The 17,715-nt window shown below is 31.7% G+C and overlaps 2 protein-coding genes across 3 annotated transcripts in view; one reads left to right on the top strand and one right to left on the bottom strand.

Moving 5' to 3' along the window:
* LOC139494665 (scavenger receptor cysteine-rich type 1 protein M130-like) overlaps nucleotides 1-6,210 on the top strand; it is an 86,927-nt gene extending 80,717 nt beyond the window's left edge. For both annotated transcript variants that reach the window (XM_071282827.1, XM_071282826.1), the window contains 4 exons: nucleotides 1,108-1,310; nucleotides 2,586-3,016; nucleotides 4,257-4,527; nucleotides 5,725-6,210. In XM_071282827.1, the coding sequence (XP_071138928.1) occupies nucleotides 1,108-1,310; nucleotides 2,586-3,016; nucleotides 4,257-4,485 (863 nt within the window). In that variant the 3' untranslated portion in view covers nucleotides 4,486-4,527; nucleotides 5,725-6,210. The remainder of the gene's footprint in view (nucleotides 1-1,107; nucleotides 1,311-2,585; nucleotides 3,017-4,256; nucleotides 4,528-5,724) is intronic.
* Nucleotides 6,211-7,714: 1,504 nt separating this feature from the next.
* Nucleotides 7,715-17,715, bottom strand: part of LOC139495299 (aminopeptidase N-like) — a 36,181-nt gene continuing 26,180 nt past the window's right edge. Inside the window, exons 11-21 of the mRNA XM_071283606.1 lie at nucleotides 16,657-16,745; nucleotides 15,966-16,090; nucleotides 13,889-13,944; nucleotides 13,081-13,228; nucleotides 12,419-12,492; nucleotides 11,754-11,858; nucleotides 10,939-11,106; nucleotides 10,453-10,593; nucleotides 9,152-9,233; nucleotides 8,556-8,629; nucleotides 7,715-7,979 (exon numbers count right to left, since the gene is read on the bottom strand). Coding sequence (XP_071139707.1) covers nucleotides 7,901-7,979; nucleotides 8,556-8,629; nucleotides 9,152-9,233; nucleotides 10,453-10,593; nucleotides 10,939-11,106; nucleotides 11,754-11,858; nucleotides 12,419-12,492; nucleotides 13,081-13,228; nucleotides 13,889-13,944; nucleotides 15,966-16,090; nucleotides 16,657-16,745 — 1,141 coding nt within the window. The 3' untranslated portion in view covers nucleotides 7,715-7,900. The remainder of the gene's footprint in view (nucleotides 7,980-8,555; nucleotides 8,630-9,151; nucleotides 9,234-10,452; nucleotides 10,594-10,938; nucleotides 11,107-11,753; nucleotides 11,859-12,418; nucleotides 12,493-13,080; nucleotides 13,229-13,888; nucleotides 13,945-15,965; nucleotides 16,091-16,656; nucleotides 16,746-17,715) is intronic.

The raw sequence follows: 17,715 nt of genomic DNA, 5'->3' as shown, positions 1-17,715 counted from the left end.
TTTATATACCCTTCTAATATCTTAGAACGTCAGACGCGCATTTGGTCGTCATCCAATTCATATGTCAGTCACTCTCGAGTCAATTCAGTTGAATAGCCAAATGAATGACAAAGCTGGAGAGAATAGAAGAATAGAACACCAACATATAACGAAGTGCTTAATATTGCTTAGGCTAATTTTACCTATATGTTCGTGTTTTTAATGATTTCAATAGTTTATCTTGTTACAGAAAATGTACAGATATTTTCAAATTAACGATATTTTAATAAAATTGTGTTTCAATTGAGCAAACTGTCCGATTTTATTTTAATACTGTAATACTCTAGCTGTATATAAAATATTTTACCATTAACTAAATCATCAGAAATATTCGTATAATTCTGAATTACCATCGATGACAAATACAGGGATTTTCTGTATCTAACAAGTTTGGTCGTAATATGATAGTATTTAAAATAGTTAGTTTCTCTTTATAGTCGTTAATTTGTTAATAAATCTGCATATCTTCTGTCAGTCTATATATATAATGCTCAAATGTTGCGTCCAGGACACAAAAAGTATTCCGCTAAAACTTATGTCTTGAACTGTGAGTTGGGGTGGAATTTAGGCGTTTTGTTTTTCGATATCTTGCATAAACAAGAGAGTAATATAACTTCATTTGAAGCTATGACAAGAAGTAGTTGTTGAATCGTGTTTATGTCCCAATTTAACAGTTTACTTTTACTGATATTTTGTTTATTTACTGCTTCATTTTAAAATATTAGACCAAGTGAATCAAACTGTTACAAATAATCTTTCAAAATCAAAATTGATATCAATCCTTTATATTATCTGTTAACAATCCAGATGTTTCTAAATGTGTTTTATCTTTTTTTTGTGTCATGTGTCTGTTTTTATATATCTGATCATGCTTGTCTTGTATCTGGAACGTCAGCAGTTACCGTTGTTCTTTTTTCGACTTTCACCTCAATTAAAATGAAGATGAAGACTTTTGTTTTTTAGCAATTGGAAATTTTATTTTTTTCTGGCGATTTTCTGTTGGTTCCTTTTCATAGTGAACATGGTGAAGTGCACAAGACATTTGCTAGATATAATTTTTTTGCATAGCTTTAGAAAGACAGGATGCTATTAAGATAGGATGTGGACATGCTTCATGGGATATGGCTGTTAACATGACAATAATGAAAAAACTATACCCAGATACTATTCCTGAATTAATATATTTTCCTGATGCGAGCTGTACTGGTGTATGGAGAGATGACACGATAATCTTTTCTCATAAATACACAGAATGTGGAACACAACGAGAGGTAGTACAGTTTTTATATTTTTTTAAAAGTTCTTGCTCTATTACAACAGGCTTAGCATCTTGTAATGATTATGATATTTTTCCATATGCAGACATCACTATATCGAATGTTTCTTCAAAGCACTTAAAACAAAACCAGAAGATCTGGTGCCAAAATAACAAATAATGATTCATTAGGAGAGACAAAACATAACAAAATAATCTCTGCTACATTTCGGTATCGATACAAAACAAATCTTCAGTCTTTAACTTTGAAACATAAATTGTGTAGACGAAGCGCTCGTCTAGCGTTCGAAATTTGAATCCTGGTTTCAATGATAATTAAGATACAACTACATGGTTGATACTAATGTTGGTGTTTTTTTTTTCTTACGGAAATCTCCAGCCCAGTAGTCAAAATTAAATGTAGACGAAACGCGCGTCTGGCGTATCAAAATTATAAGATTGGTACCTTTGATAACTATTTACACCACTGGGTCGATGCCACTGCTGGTGGACGTTTCGTCTCCGAGGGAACTTCGGTGTTGACATGAAGATCAATTATATGGTATCTTCTTATATAAATTAACCGTTTGCAAAAGTAAGAATTATTCGAACTACTTAAGATTTATTTATCCCAGGCATAGATTACCTTAGCCGTATTTGCAACAACTTTTTGAAATTTTGAATCCTCAATGCTATTTCAACTTTATACTTGTTTGACTTTTAAAATATTTTGATCTGAGCGTCACTAATTAGTCTTATGAAGATGAAACGCGCGCCTAGGGTTTAAAAATTATAAGACTGGCACCTTTGATTATTGACATGAATTATCATTGATATGGTCATAATAATAAATCAAATATTTATTAAACTTCAAATGTTTGAAATACCAACTGCAGACTTTCCAACTTCAGGAACGGATAGCTGAATTTGACAAAGCTTTTAGGAATTTAGACCCACCATGCTCTTCAACTTGGTACTTTACATTTTTAACTCCTTTTTTTTTCGAGGGTCACTGATGAGTCTTTTGCAGACAAAACGCGAGTCTGGTTTTCAAATTTCAATCCTGGTATGTATGATGAGTTCGGTCATGGAATAGCTGCTCTTATAAATTGCGCGCTATGCTTTATAATTGATATTTGAAGCTTCTAATTATAACTTTGCATAAAACGCTGCGTATTTATTTTTTCAAATTTAATACAACTAAAAAATGTTTTTTTTAATTAATAAACAGATTTTATAAGTTAACACAATTAGCAATCCTTTTGATCAATTGATTTTTTGTCTTTTGTAGGATAAAGTGAACAGTGTTTTATATAAGAATCGATTGATGTACCTAGAGTACAGTTCACCTAAACCGATAGGTATACGTCATTTCCGTTGGACAATAGATGTTGAATGTGAACTATCGAAGATAGACAGTGCAACTGCTAATTTCAATCCGAACGAAATACTTTCAACAACTGCTTCTTTCCGTGGAGGGTTGGGAAATGTGGACAATACCTCAGGATCAGGAAAAGAAAGTGTTATAATAGCCTTCTATAAAGATCAACATCCCTTCGTACAGAATAACATATATCCGGGATTCTATATTGGTGCAAATATATATGTCAACGTTAAAACACAAACAACAGATAACAACTATAAAATGAGACTGCATTCCTGTGTAGTGAAACCTCAATCTTATTCCTCAGCTAGCTATGAGTATCCTCTTATAAAAAATGGGTAAGGCGTTAGACGATATATTTTATTTGTAATTTCAAGTCCCTGATACAGAACTTATTAAAAGTTGCATATCAATTATATAAATAGACATAGATACAGTGCAATGATTTGTCACATTCTGTGGTATGGACTTTGTTCATTGATGAAGACTGTACGGCGACCTATAGTTGTTAATATCTGTGTCATTTAGTCTTTTGTGGCAATTATACCACTTTTTTTATAACAACCTCTATGAATGTTGTGATATTGATAATTGAGATATAAATATCTCATGACACCAAAGTCATATATCTAAACTATATAATTATAATTCAAAACAGAATAATTCTTATATGATTTGCATATCTATAAATACTTGAATTGGATTGGTAAATTAGAATTTTCTCTAAGTTTACACATCGATAAACCATGTTTCCGAAACTACTTTGTTTGTAATCTATTCATGCGCGAAACACAAGATTGCAGGGATCCCGGGATTTTCAGCAAATTGAGATTTAAAAACAATTGCATAACAGTTGTGACTATTCTAGTGCATATATAACAAAAAAAAGAAATAAATTTAATTCACTAAACATTCTAAAGCTTCAAAAATGTAAAAAAAATAAAATTTAATAAAATTCCGCGAAATTTCATGAAGAATTTGGCGAATTTACGTCATGGCAAAACACGACGTCATATGTAAAGAAATGTTCAAGGGAAAGATTATTTCGTTACGTGAACGCTTCAAATTCGGATAAAATTTAATTAAAGTGAAGTTTTTAGGTAGGTGCTAATTTTTTTGAGATTCCGTTGTATTTATCGGACATTTATGGTTTTTAGAAAGTCAAGATGGCGGCATACTCCTTAGTTACGACTTGTGCTTTTGATGGTAATATTAGAAGCCACCAACAATTTTTTTTTTTATTAAATATCACAAATGTTCCGGACTTTTATTCTGTTTGTGAGTTAATCGCCCCGTTTTACACATCAATAACCTCTAGAAAAAAAAATGTGTTTAATACTATAATGTATTGATAGTTGCAAATCAAGGCATACGCATACGTTCAATCAGTTATAACAGCTAAAGAAGATTTCTAGGCGAATAATATATTATTAAATATAAATTAAATAAAACTATAAATATACCAAAAACAAAAGCGAGCTGAATATCAACTGATATTTAAAGTTAAAACCTTGGTACGAATCAAAGTCTTATAGTTATAATAAACCATTAAAATCAGATTTGAATTTGCCATTTCAGCTTTCCTACAATCTCGACATATGTTATCAGTCAAACAACTCATGAGACAACATTTGTATTTTTATATCTTGATTCCCTTAAAATCAAAGATATTGTATTTGTTGAATGCAATGCCACTATTTGTCTTACGGGAAACAGCTCAATCGCTTGTCATACTAAGAGAAGTGTTGCCAGAATTCCGGATATATCTTTTATGGAAATAGGATACGGATGTCAATCTCGTGTATAAGATTAAAAGATTCAAGCAAACGTCCACATGATGTAAAACACAGTAAGCTATGTTTATAGATATTAAACATATACATGATATATGCACATGAAAATTCGCATTTTAACAAAGAACTTGCGTTATGAGTTTTCTTTATTGTTGAAGGCCGGATTACGAAGTGTAGTTGTCAACTTCTATAATATTATCATTTGGTTTCTGCTGGCAAATTGTCTCTTTAGCAATCATACATTACTAGTATATATATTCAGGATTAAGACACAAAAATAATTAAAAAAAAATGCAATACTCTCAGGGTGCAAGGTTAAAAGAATATACCTGACGTAAAAGCAAACTATATTTGGCCTGTAAAATGATACCTGTGGAGTGTTCGTAGGAGAAATATAAGTGTGTAGACCCATTCGGTTGCAAATGAGGTTTTGAATTAAATGTCCTATATTGAAATCTCAAGTCTTGATTGCTCTCTTCTAACCTTACAATGACAAGTTGTAATGGTCAATGAAAACATTGCAAAAGTAAGTACATTATGAAACTCATTTTAAGTTTTAGAATGCGCTCATTTAACTCAATTATTTATTATTTATACTCTTACATCTTACATGTTTATAGTTCTGAATAAAAGTAATATTGTATTGGATAATTACTAAAAATTCCTTCAGGCCATTGCGAAGCTAAAGTCAACAAATCAGCACATTGACAGTGTGTTACATTTTTTTAATGTGCAACGGGTCGATCTGATTTTGTCATGTGATTATGGACTTTCCGATTAGATTTTCCTCTAAGTTCAGAATTTTGTAATTTTACTTTTTGGTACATCAAACAAACGTTCAAAAGCGGTTGAGGGACATACAACACTACTTGAGGCCCCTCATGGGGGGGGGGGGTCCTAGTAATCACATAATCACCATTTTTTTGCCAATATAATCACATAATCATTAAATATTTGCTTATCTTTAGTAATCAAATAATCATAAACTAAAAATACAGTCCTAGGTAATCAAATAATCATGAAATATTTGGCTTAATAATCAAATAATCATTAAAAAAACGGCCAAGTAATCACATAATCAAAAACCCCATGAGGGCCCTGCTACTTCATTGCATCAGCACCAAAACTTAAAACAAAACATATTTGTCATTAATATTATTTTCATTTCGTCCGTTTAATATAATCAGTAGTTATTTAATGATTTTCCTACGTTTCAACTTCGATCATTCAATTTGGCTTTTTTTTTATTTCAGATGTGGACCAACAACAACAAACAAAACAGAATATTCTGGACGAAGAGGAATCTTTAATATATTAAATATAAAAACAATGCTTTATATGGGATTTTTTTTCTTTTTTGTAATTAATCGAAGAAAACTATTTACCTCTTTGTTCAACGTTTTAATGTAAGTGCACTTTTGTTTGGCATTAAACTTTTCAATTATCTTTTAGAATTGACACATTAGACTTTGAGAACATAACAGTCGGAATCGATCGAATTGAATATTCGTTAATGAAAATTCAATCAAACCAAGGAAAAAGGTAATAAAAAGAAAAATATTGTCTTTGTGAGATCTAAATATAAGTTGTTCCATGTTAAAATAAATAATTATGATTTTTTTCTTAGGTATATTCGGTGCAAAGTTCTACTAGCAGGTACAAACTATCAGAGAGCTACAACGAAAATACGTATCATATTCAGAAAACGAAAAAATAAATAAAGGATATACATACTGATATTTCTCGTAACAAATGTTTTCAAATTTACACAAAATATAGGTTGTTCTGAATTGTAAAACTATCATACTCCATTGCTTATCAATCAAAAAGCAAGCTAACAAAATTGTAAACTGTGATAAATGAAAATGAAAAAACTTGTATCGTTTTATATGAATACACAGATCGATAAATTTCTAGTTCATCCACTGACAAATGCCACAGAAATTAGACAAACAGTATCCCTATCACCAAATGTTATCAAAGAATCTGTGTTTGTCTCTATGTTTGTGTTGTATAGGAATTTCACAGAACGCTATTTTTTGCAATTAGGAAGTTTTGTATTGAAATTTCAGAATAGAAATGGGGAATATTTCAAAGAGAAATCAACCTGACCAAAGAGCAGACCAAAGAGCAACAGAAAACAGCCAAAAGCCACCTATTGGTCTTCCATACATCAAGAAAATATTGTACTCGGATGTGTACTTCAGCTGGCCCCTAAACACAAATGTGTACTAGTTCAGTGATAATTGACGTCATACGTCATACGTCATAACTCCAATTTATATTAAAAAAAACTCTCTCTTATATGTAACTACGATAATGGTCATCTGAGCCGTGGTGTAGTGCATCGGACTACTAGCACAAAGGTTCCTGGTTCGATTCCCGTTCCGCAATGAAAATTTCAGTGACTGAATTTTCGGTTCTCCCTTGACACCATTTGGGTGTATGGTCTTGAGGAAACGATGATAGTCCGTCGGAAGGGGATGATAAATGGATGAACCGTGTAAAGAGAGAGACATATATCTTGCACGTAAATGACACCCTTGATTTCGAAAAGAGCAGGCTAATGCCGCTACAATGCAGCACTAGCAACAGCAAAGTGGAAAGGGATTAATATAAGTTGCAAAACTTGTATCCCAATCCACTATAAATAAATATATTTAAAAAAAAAATGTGATCTAGGAACTCTGTGGATAGAAAATCTACAAGCAGATGGATCAAGCCAGAAAAATTGCAAAAGACCAATAACTCATCGTTATAAACTTCGCTTTATGATGACAGCTTTTAATGAAGCTATTGAACCAATGACCAAAAGTGGTGATGTTGACGTCATACCTTTCAAAACATTAACTGACGTCATAACGAGTTGGTTGACCTTCTGGAATATCTGTTTCATATATGACGTTTTGAAGGATTCGTGTTGCTCAGTGCTTTAGTTTTCTGGATAATGTTTTTGATAGTTTATTTGTTTTGTCTTCTTTTCACTTTTTGCCATGGCGTCGAATGTTTTTATGATTTAAAATACTGGTATAAAATCTTTATTGAAGTAAATAAATACAATTAAAACTACGGAGTGTGAAAAAATGGACTGAATGCGGTATGTTTTGGTAAATCACGTCGATCACATCATGCACAGTATTGAAAACTTCCCTAGCATAAGGATACAAGACAATAAAATGTATATGAACAAAACCTAAAAAAGGGTCACTAAATATTCAGGTTCATTTCCTCTCCATTACGGCATAACACTTAGTAATTTTATTAGATAAAAGAAATATTACAAACAAATTTTAACATTAATTCACAATATATACATACACAATAATAACTGATCATCATTTTTGTAGTTGTCAATACTTTACTTGCAAGTCACTGGCCATTTTTTCTATCAGAAACTATGTCATATGATCAAATGAATAACCCATAATTTTAAAGCATTCCAACCACGTGATCCCGTAACCAGTTTGTGATTGTAGCATAATTCAATTCCATCCACTTTATGTTTGCTCTATAAATAAAATTAATAAATGTTCAAGTGTTATTCAAAAATATATATCATACTTGCAGGAGAGCCGAATATATGACTTGTTATTTGAGTGATTATAAGTGTATTTCAAATATCATTTCAGAATTAATTTTTCAAATTATTTATTATTTAGAAAACTACAGTATGATATTTTATTTATATGTTTCTTCTAAATTCTAGATACGTATGAAACTCCCTTGGATTCTCTGCCTCTCTTTAGCATACTCAGAATGTCAATGACTCATTTGCACAAATGACTTTAACAAAAAAATACTGTTTTACCAATAAGCTGCAATTGTGAAAATCATTTTTTATTTTACAATTGTATTCATTTGTTTTCCTTGTATTCCTTACTAGATAAGATGTTTAATGTAAGTTAATGACAAAACGTTGATCACCATAGTAAGTCCTGATATATATCTGTTACTTTCAACTATATTTACAAAAAGTTACGTATAATGTCATTGTTTTACGTTTTCGTTTTCTCCTCAAATACTATATGTTTAAAATATATAAAAAAATAGTTCGTCTCTCATTTTTGAATAGTTCGTAAGTTACCTCATTAGGGCTAATGCATTTTCTGCCTCTTTCTTTGCGACTTTTGGTGGTTTATCTCGGAAGAGTCTCTCAAGCTAAAAAAATAAATGAAATTAAAAAAAAGTTTGATAATCTCAATAAATCACAATATGATACAGCCTAAACACCTTCAAGTATGTGCCATGAAACAGCAAACCATCTCTGTTTATACAAGAACAGGAAAAATCATCATCATCATACAATATAAACTTTAATAAATGTATACTTTGGTGCTTTTTTATTTGTTTTGTTTTCATCACTCCATGATTCTCCGTAAGATTGGCACTTATACTTTGTATATTTTAATCAGGTGTTTGAGAGAGGGGCGAAAGATACCAGATGGACTGTCAAACTCATAGATCGAGAAAAAAACTGACAATGCCATGGTTAAAAAAGAAAAGGACAAACAGAAAAATACTAATACACACGACACAACATAGAAAACAAAAGACTAAGCAACACGAACCCAACTAAACACTGGGAGTGATCTCAGGTGCTCCGGAATGGTTAGTAGATCATACACCCAATGTGACACCCGTTGTGGTGATTTTGCAAATCTTAAAGTATCGATATCATACCTGTTTATATTCAAATTCTGTATTCACATACTGAGTTACCTCACCAATTGTTTCTCGCAGAAGAAAATTATCTCCACCAAACCTAACCAAAAGAAATATCTATGAATTTTTATAAAATTCACAAAATACATATTTATGACATTGATACTTGTTTATATTCGCCGTCACCTCTTTTACAAATTGTCACATATTTACTATTGTTGTTGATTGCATCTTCTTCATTAAGTATAATTTCTTAATGAATAAAAAAAAAGTCATAGACTATCAACAAAATTTTCTTACAGATACTTTATTATACATTTAGACTTGTTTAGCCCAATTAACTGTTATATAATTTCGCGATATGCAAATTAACTTGATTTTATTAGTCTAGGGAATATCAAGTTTATAAATTTTGCGACGATTTATATTCCTGTTATTTTTCTTCTCGTGAAAATCGCGAAAAATATATCGCTCGCGCGATAACTTCTTTTACAGTATACTATGTATCCATGGTCAGCTAAATTCGAGGTAATTGGATTGATTTATAATTTACAATATTACAAATCAGTCTTTTTGTAGAGTAACAGTATCAATTATAATCCCTTGAATATCAGTTAAAAGCTACTTATTAACAATATACTATGAATATTTATTTAGAAACAACTATGTGCAAAAATATAACAATACTTTTTGTTTTAGCCATGATAAGGTTTTTAACCCAATAGCTATTTGCACAAAGGTATAATTATGATACTGACAGGTTATGGAAACAATAATAATTGTGTTTTCTGACTGTGTACTCAACTGGAAAATCATGTCATCAGCAAAAATATATTTACTTCATAAAAGGCATTTGATTAAATACTATACAACATCGTGATCTATTTATACTTTAGAATCAAGCAACGTTATCATTTAAGCATAAATGAAAATAGCTAGAATGAAAATTAATTTGTACAAAAAGAAATTGCTGTTCTGTTAAAGAACAATATCTATTTTCAACTAGATTACTTGAAATGCTAAAAAATCTTCTCATAATAAATAGTTTAAAAGATAAAATTAAAAATAGAAAGTAGAATGCGCCTATTGTGTCAATGAAATGTAATTGTATGCGACTGTCATACAAGTGAGATGTTTAGTTAGCTATGATTCCATGTTTAATCCACTGATTTTTACATTAAAGTATCCTTATACCAATTCGTAAATGACATTTGAATTCTATTCGTATGATGTGTGTGAGATTTTGATTTTATAATTTGTTAAGGACATTTTGTATTCAATTTTCATTTGATTTTGGTATTTTTGTTGTTTTTACTTACTGTTCATTCAGTCTTTCCCATTTCGTCATCAGCAAATGCAAAGCTATCATTCTGCCAAGTGGATTCTTGGCAAAGTAGCTGACAACAAGCCGAACATCTTGCATTTTAATCTTCGAACTGTCAAAAATCCAGTTAGCATACCTGTTATAAAAGGTAAAAGATAAAGATGAATGGATGTCCGCTGGCGTTACCTCTGCAATCTAGTACAGTAGCTGTTATCTATTCAAATTGATGCAAATACTGGTATGCAATGTAATGCAATTGCAACAATTTGCAGAAAATGGACTGAGAGTTTCTGGATTGACGGATAAAAACAATATCTTTTAAAGGTGCTGTATTTTTCAAGAAAATTATTTGACGGTTTTCTAAAAATTTTGACCAGAGAATGTTCAGACGTTTAGGATCCTGTTTTTTAAATATTTTATATAATCCATGAGTCATATTTATCTATTAGCATGATTACCATACACATATATCAGGAATTACCTCCAGAGTAACCATGGTTTCTGCGATTGAGCCAAAGCATCCATCAACATTTCCCTTTCACCATCAACATTGGAGGACTTAGACTTGTTCCATACATAATCCCATTCCTCAACACTACCTTCTCTGACCCCAACAGTGTAGATTACCAATGAATACTGAGATGGTAACCTTGCAATGGAATACACACGTGGTATAATTAATAGTAAAGACAGTTACTTACATCAGATCTATTTGAAAACGTGCAGAGTTTGATTGATTGATATGTGTTTTACCTATTTTTCATTCAGCACTTTTGCGGGTTCTATTTCGTTTTGGCCAGTTTCTATAAGTGGCGTAAGCTAGAGTTTCTGGAGAGAACCTGATTTTGGAATAATGTGCGATGAACTATGAAGTTAAGTTTGCTTGTTGTTGAGTGGACCATGAAAACAACATTTTCTTTGTTTCATACTTTTAAAACGTATCAATTACAATCATTAGCATATTTGTCTGTTTTCATCTTTGTTCTTGGGGAAAATGGAATGTTGAAACATTTGGACAACCCACAGTGTGTTTTTATATTATGTTACATAAACAGATGGAATCTAAATATATCATAGAGTGATGATTGCCATGGTTTGGTTCATTTCTTTCTTACTGGCTCTTTAGCGTTTGTATATTTTTTTCAACTTTCACGAATGTTGTTCTAGAAAATCATCGAGACATTAAGTACCAAAATGCTCATACATTGTAAAACATGGTATTGTTTATACTATTGCTACTAGTGTAATAAGAAAACAAAGAATTAAAAGTCTTTGATTTGACCAATGTATACTTACTTGATGCCTTCCGTCTTCCACTTCCTGAACATTTCCTTGGCATAATTAATAGCTTTATCTACACCAACATCACACGCTGTTTGTAGCATAACGTCTCTCATGTGCCTGGAAATAGAAAATTTGTTTTAAATTTTGCAACTATGTATAAGCAACTTGTTATTTTAACAGGAAATTTAAAATCTCAAGACATTTGACTGAACGGCGAACATGAACATTTTCTTTGCTATTGATATGCCTAAAGGACAACGCAATTGTTTCATATCAATAATATTATAATTGTGATAAAAATATGTAAAAGTTAAATGTAGATTCAGTAGCAGGCTTTTTTCATTGATTTTTTTTAATGAAAAATACGTCTTCACTTAAAGAAGTTAAGGTTTCTAGACCCTCAACGATGTTAAATAAAGTCATACTAATTGATAATTAATCAAAAATTTAAAAGACAATAAGACAAAACAAGCTAATAATTTTAATAACTCGTGTATATAGCTGAGATGGGGATAGAAATATCTCCTTATTTTTGTATATAACAGCTTGCTTCTTGTAATATTTTTCTTGTGTATTTTCATAAACAGTTTGGCGTTTTTTGGTGTTTTTTTTAGTGTTTAACAATAACTTTTTTCATAAGCAAATATAAAATAAAGTTTTGATGAGCAATAACTTACTGTTCTGGCAAAGTTCCAGACGTTGATGTTCCTACAGTGTCAAACACAGGTGCCACTAGGTCATGTAGATATTTCTGAAATATATAATCAATTATCTAGATATCCATTTAAAATTAATTTTGAAGCACTAGGAACAGTTATTTTCTGTCCACGTGTCCCAGGTTCATTATTTGAAAACAAACAGACATATATGAACATTGTTAATAGCTTTGTCATGTCTTTCCAACTTTACCGATTATCTTGTTCTGAGAAGTTCTGCATGGTTTGACTTTTAAAAAGCGTGATAGAAAATGTATGCTTATCAGTTACTGCTCACTGTCGATGCTCTTAGTCTTACTCTATTTTATTTTTATTTGATATTTATAGATTATCGTGGGTCATCTCAACGAGATTGATTTTCTCGCTTGAGCCGGGACGGCAATTGAAATGACCAATGATAATCTGTTTATCGCTATTTTACCTATGACCAAGTTGTCAATATCACGACAATTTCGTTAGCAACGCCACGTGCCTTCTTAGTATCTAGCGATAGTTTTCCATCTCAAGCGAGTAGCATGATATGAAAAATTATCACAAAAAAAGATCAAAGTAAAAATGCACAAAATAACAATACATGGATTTATTCAAGATGAATTTACCTCCTCACAAACTGTAAAACTTACCCTTAATAAAACATAGGAACCCTGCTTGGAAATCATTCCTTTAATGAATTCTATTGAATCTACAAAGGCTCTCCATGGTACGTATTTCTCTTCATTCTTAAGGTACGTTGTCATGTTTAATGCAACCTCGTAGTCGATAGTTTGGGCCCTAAGGATAAAAAATAATATTAGTTTTCAAACATAAGGGAGAATAAATCAAGATAAAAAATTTACAGCTTTTTCCCCAGAAGTAACGTCCCCCTGGTTTATTTTATCAATGCTTTTAAGCTGACATCGTTACATGTTTAATATTTAAATTCAAATGCGTGAAAATACATGTACAGCAGGGTACAATACGTTTGTTCTTGCTTAGTTTAGATTTTCCCATGTAGGTTTTCATTTGGTTTTTTTTTCTTTTACTCATATATTTCCCGTGATATATTTTCCATTATTGCAAGCAATATAAAATGAAAGCAAAATAAACGATTGCGAATATGTATGTTTACAAATATTTGAAAATGTTCTTTATACTGGTTCATTTTAAGAAATTAATACTAGTAGCTGAATTTATTAGTTGTGTTTTAGAATAACATCATTACGCACAATTAAAAGCAAATATAGAATAGTCTAAAAACATAAAATACGTCTTAAAGCTTAAAATTAAATCATGAGCACAGCAACAGTCGCAAAATGTTAGTTTTAATACCATTTTGTAGACAGATATACAGTAATTCATAACCAGAATATCAACAATCACAAAACATCAACTTAATCATATAAGCATCAAAGCACTGGGTACAGAGTGCACAATAAAACATATTGCTATTACCTTGCTAGGTTTAAAGCATCTCCAATCAGACCAGCTCTATTGGATTCCGGAAATACCTACAACATATAATGAATTATGTTCAATATAATATAACCCTAAATATGTTTTTACAACCTTTGGGTAAATGGCTCCTCTTGGAGACGTTTGATCACTGAGGTTATCGCACGTCCAGCAGTCACTTTTGGGTTGACATGAAATGTCATTGACGTTTCACTTTCTCTATATTAACTTTTACAAAATATTGAATCATTCACAACACTTAGGGTTTCCTTCTTACAGAAATATATTGCGACAGTCAGTATTGGCACAACTTTTATCAGTGCCATTCAATTTCTCATTTGATTCTGGCCATCCAACTGCTATTTCGGATCTCGCACACTGATGATTATAATATATACAAAATACGAGTCTGGTTTGCCAAAGGAGAGAAAACAATCTAATTAAAAACCGATCTCTCATCGCTCCTGTTTCTGATATGTCGCGTGGGAGATCTAACGAAACCCGCTTTGAGGTCACATGTGAGTGACCTCGTAGGTGTGTCTTTTTCGACCAATGAAATTGAGTCTTCCACGATCTTGGAAGTTTAACGTAAGGCAAAGGGATGTAACTCATTTTATTTACGACGAAATCGTCAGTTATAATAATTCATAAACTTTTTTGATTGCCTTATTAATAGGTCGTCAACTAATTTGCATATCTTTATAAATTCATGACTTTTAGTTCACTCACATGTGACCTCAAAGCCGGTTTCGTTAGATCTCCCACGCGACATATCAGAAACAGGAGCGATGAGAGATCGGTTTTTAATTAGATTGGAGAGAAAATTGTTCATAATAGTTATATCTGTATATTTTGGAAAACTGGCAATTTTTAAGAAATAGCAATTTTTATTATCTGTATCACCCAACCAAAGTCAATATGGTTAAGCATGTGAATGGGGGAAGTTTTAAAGAGACAACAACCCGATCATTGAGCAGACAACAGCCGATTGCCAGCGATGTATGTTTGGTAGAACAATTAACAACTACGAAACGCATAGAATTTGCCAAAAAGTATAGTGTCGAAGTACTAAAAAGACAAACATCGAACAATTAGGAGACACAAGTTTGGTGCCAAATTCTTCGTTAAATCAAGTAGTGAACACTTCGAGTTCGAAACTTCAATAATTGCAGAATGTTTTAACGTAACCGTAGAGACAATATTTATTATCAGTATTCATAATTACAAATTCACAAACGATGATCTTATGAACATGCAATCATTTAGAACACAAATGTAATTAGGGTGGCAATATTGTATATGACACTTGTTATCCACTCGTTTGATATGTTGGATGTTTTGATTTTGTCATTTGATTAGGAACTTTCCGTTTTTAATTTTCCTCGGAGTTTATTCTTTTCGTCATTTAACTTTTTACCGATGTATAAATTCCCTCAATAGAACATAATATATAAATTCATATAACAAAAGGCACTTATAAAATTATGCATCATCAAGAGCTGAAGTGTTCCCTGCTTTTCATTCATTTGGTGTGACTTCGCGAATAAGACACAATTGGTAAAATTTCGAAACAGACGACTACTGTGGATTTTTTGTTTTTAGAGGGTATAATTTATTGTGGGTTGCTAAAAACTTGCATATTGGTGTATTCTATGAAACTTCACAAAACCAGCCGCTCATCGGACCACGGGATTCGGCCAGTTTAAGGGGTGGCCGGTTTGTTGAATTTGATGTATATTTGATTTCGTGGTTTTGCCAATCTATGCTTGCATATCCTATCAGTAATATGTTATTCGTTAAACATTTGAATTCGTGGTTCATCTGTTCCCACGAAACCTATAACAAATAATAACGAATCCACGGTATACAAGTATCAAAGCCAAAGTGGAAATAGATCTCCCATAGACTCAGCATTGAAGTTCGAATCAAAACATTTACATGGAAAAATTAAAAAAAGGAACTGAACATTGAGGGTCGAAACATTAAAGTGTCTAATTGGTTATCATACTACATCTCCTTATTGTATAATAAAGACAGTACATTTTGGTACAGTTTCAAATGTATTACTTAAACTAACAGTGTGGTCTCTATTAAGTTGTGCTGCTAAAGACTGCCACATGGAGAGTTCATAATTAATTCTGTAGAATCCGGTGTAGTAAACATTTCCTAAGATCCAACTGTTCTCTTGTTTTGGAATAGTTGCTGCAAAAAAAACCAATACGACTATCATAAGTTATACTCTTCTTATTATGTCTATTTCTGCGAAAAAATATTTAGTATGAGTGCAAAAAGATGTGTACCTCATATCGCAAGATTTGTTCAATCAGTTCTTATAGCAATTCGGTGAGACCGTTTTTCGTTTTCTTTAGTATAAACTATTTATTCATAAATATGATTATATGCACCAACGGTTTGAAGCTTTCTTTCTTGCAAAATTACAAACATTGTAATACAACATATGCCTCTAAGGATGAACTGCTGGTCCCTAAGAGTAGCATTAGCTCACGGTTTGGTTCTTTTTAAATTCTCCAATTATAAAAGTAATAGACAATTCAAAAAGTGAGGTTACCACTCATCAGGTAAAGTTGACCTCTGATGAACTTGGTTAGTCTTCAAAAGTATGTTTTGGTTTCAAAACTTATAGGGAGTTTATGTCTTCCATTTCAATGTTTTGTTTATGGGCATTACTTATAAAGTAAATCAATAAAAGTGCACAGTGTGCTCAAAGTTTTGCAACGGGTTAGTTTCATTTATAGAAATATAAATACCTGACCCCATATCTAGCCAGACTATAGAAGCGTTGTTCGGGTCCGAGTGTTCCTCTGTCATGTACGTAAACGGAATTACCCATTTGTAACTGAAATACAAATTGTAGAGCGCATTAGGAAACCGGGCCCGTATGCATATAAAGCTACATTAGCTATAATTTGTTCCGAATGGACGGGTTTTTCTACATGTCAAACGATAAATCTGTACTAAGATTGGATTTCTGAACTTAAGTGGTTTTATGCTTAAATAGTCTTATACTAGTAGATGAAAAAGAAAAATAATTGGCATATGTTGCAATAAACAATGATAAAATTGGTATCGTCAATGTTGGAACCGTCAATTTTACTTGCTAAAGATTGTACTGCCAGAATTTAATCGTTATAGATCTTAATATATAAATAAGAAGATAAAGTATGAATGGCAATGAGCCCAAATGAAGTAGATATTAAAGGTAAAATCACAAAAGTACTGAACTCCAAGGCAAATTCAAAAAAGAAAGTCCCTAATCAAATGGCAAAATAAAAACCCAAACACATCAAACGAATAACAACCTTCATATTCCTGACTTGGCACAGGCATTTTCATATGAAGAGAACAGAGAATTAAGTCTAGTTTTATAGCTAGCTAAACCTCTCACTAGTATGAACGTCGAATAAAATTCAAATATTTTGACAACGATACGGGTTAATATTCGCAATTGTTTCTCCTTAGGCGGTAATGGTAAGGTTTTCTTCTGTAGCTCAGTCCATATCGTAAACTTTGATATGTCTGATGGCTCGTTTCGAAGCTTAGACATTTTCTCATAAAGGGGGTTACGTCTTCGGGTACGAAGTTAGATTACTTTTTTCTGTAAATTAGCATACCAAAAAAATACTTTCATAATGCGGCTCCTCGTGGTGAAAAATTGTTTTTTAACACAATAATTTCTTTGAAAATTTAAAACTTTGAACACATTTGATAGCTCCATAGTTTTAACACAATTATTCTATGTCCCTTTACTTATCATATGAACACAAATGGTTAAGATCAGTCAGTTATTAAAAACTAAAACCTGTCCA

The sequence above is a fragment of the Mytilus edulis genome, chromosome 11, assembly GCF_963676685.1.
Source record: "Mytilus edulis chromosome 11, xbMytEdul2.2, whole genome shotgun sequence".
In the NCBI taxonomy this organism is placed as follows: Eukaryota; Metazoa; Mollusca; class Bivalvia; order Mytilida; family Mytilidae; genus Mytilus; species Mytilus edulis.
Note: the sequence above shows the minus strand (reverse complement) of the source record. Positions and strands in the feature narration are given on the sequence as shown.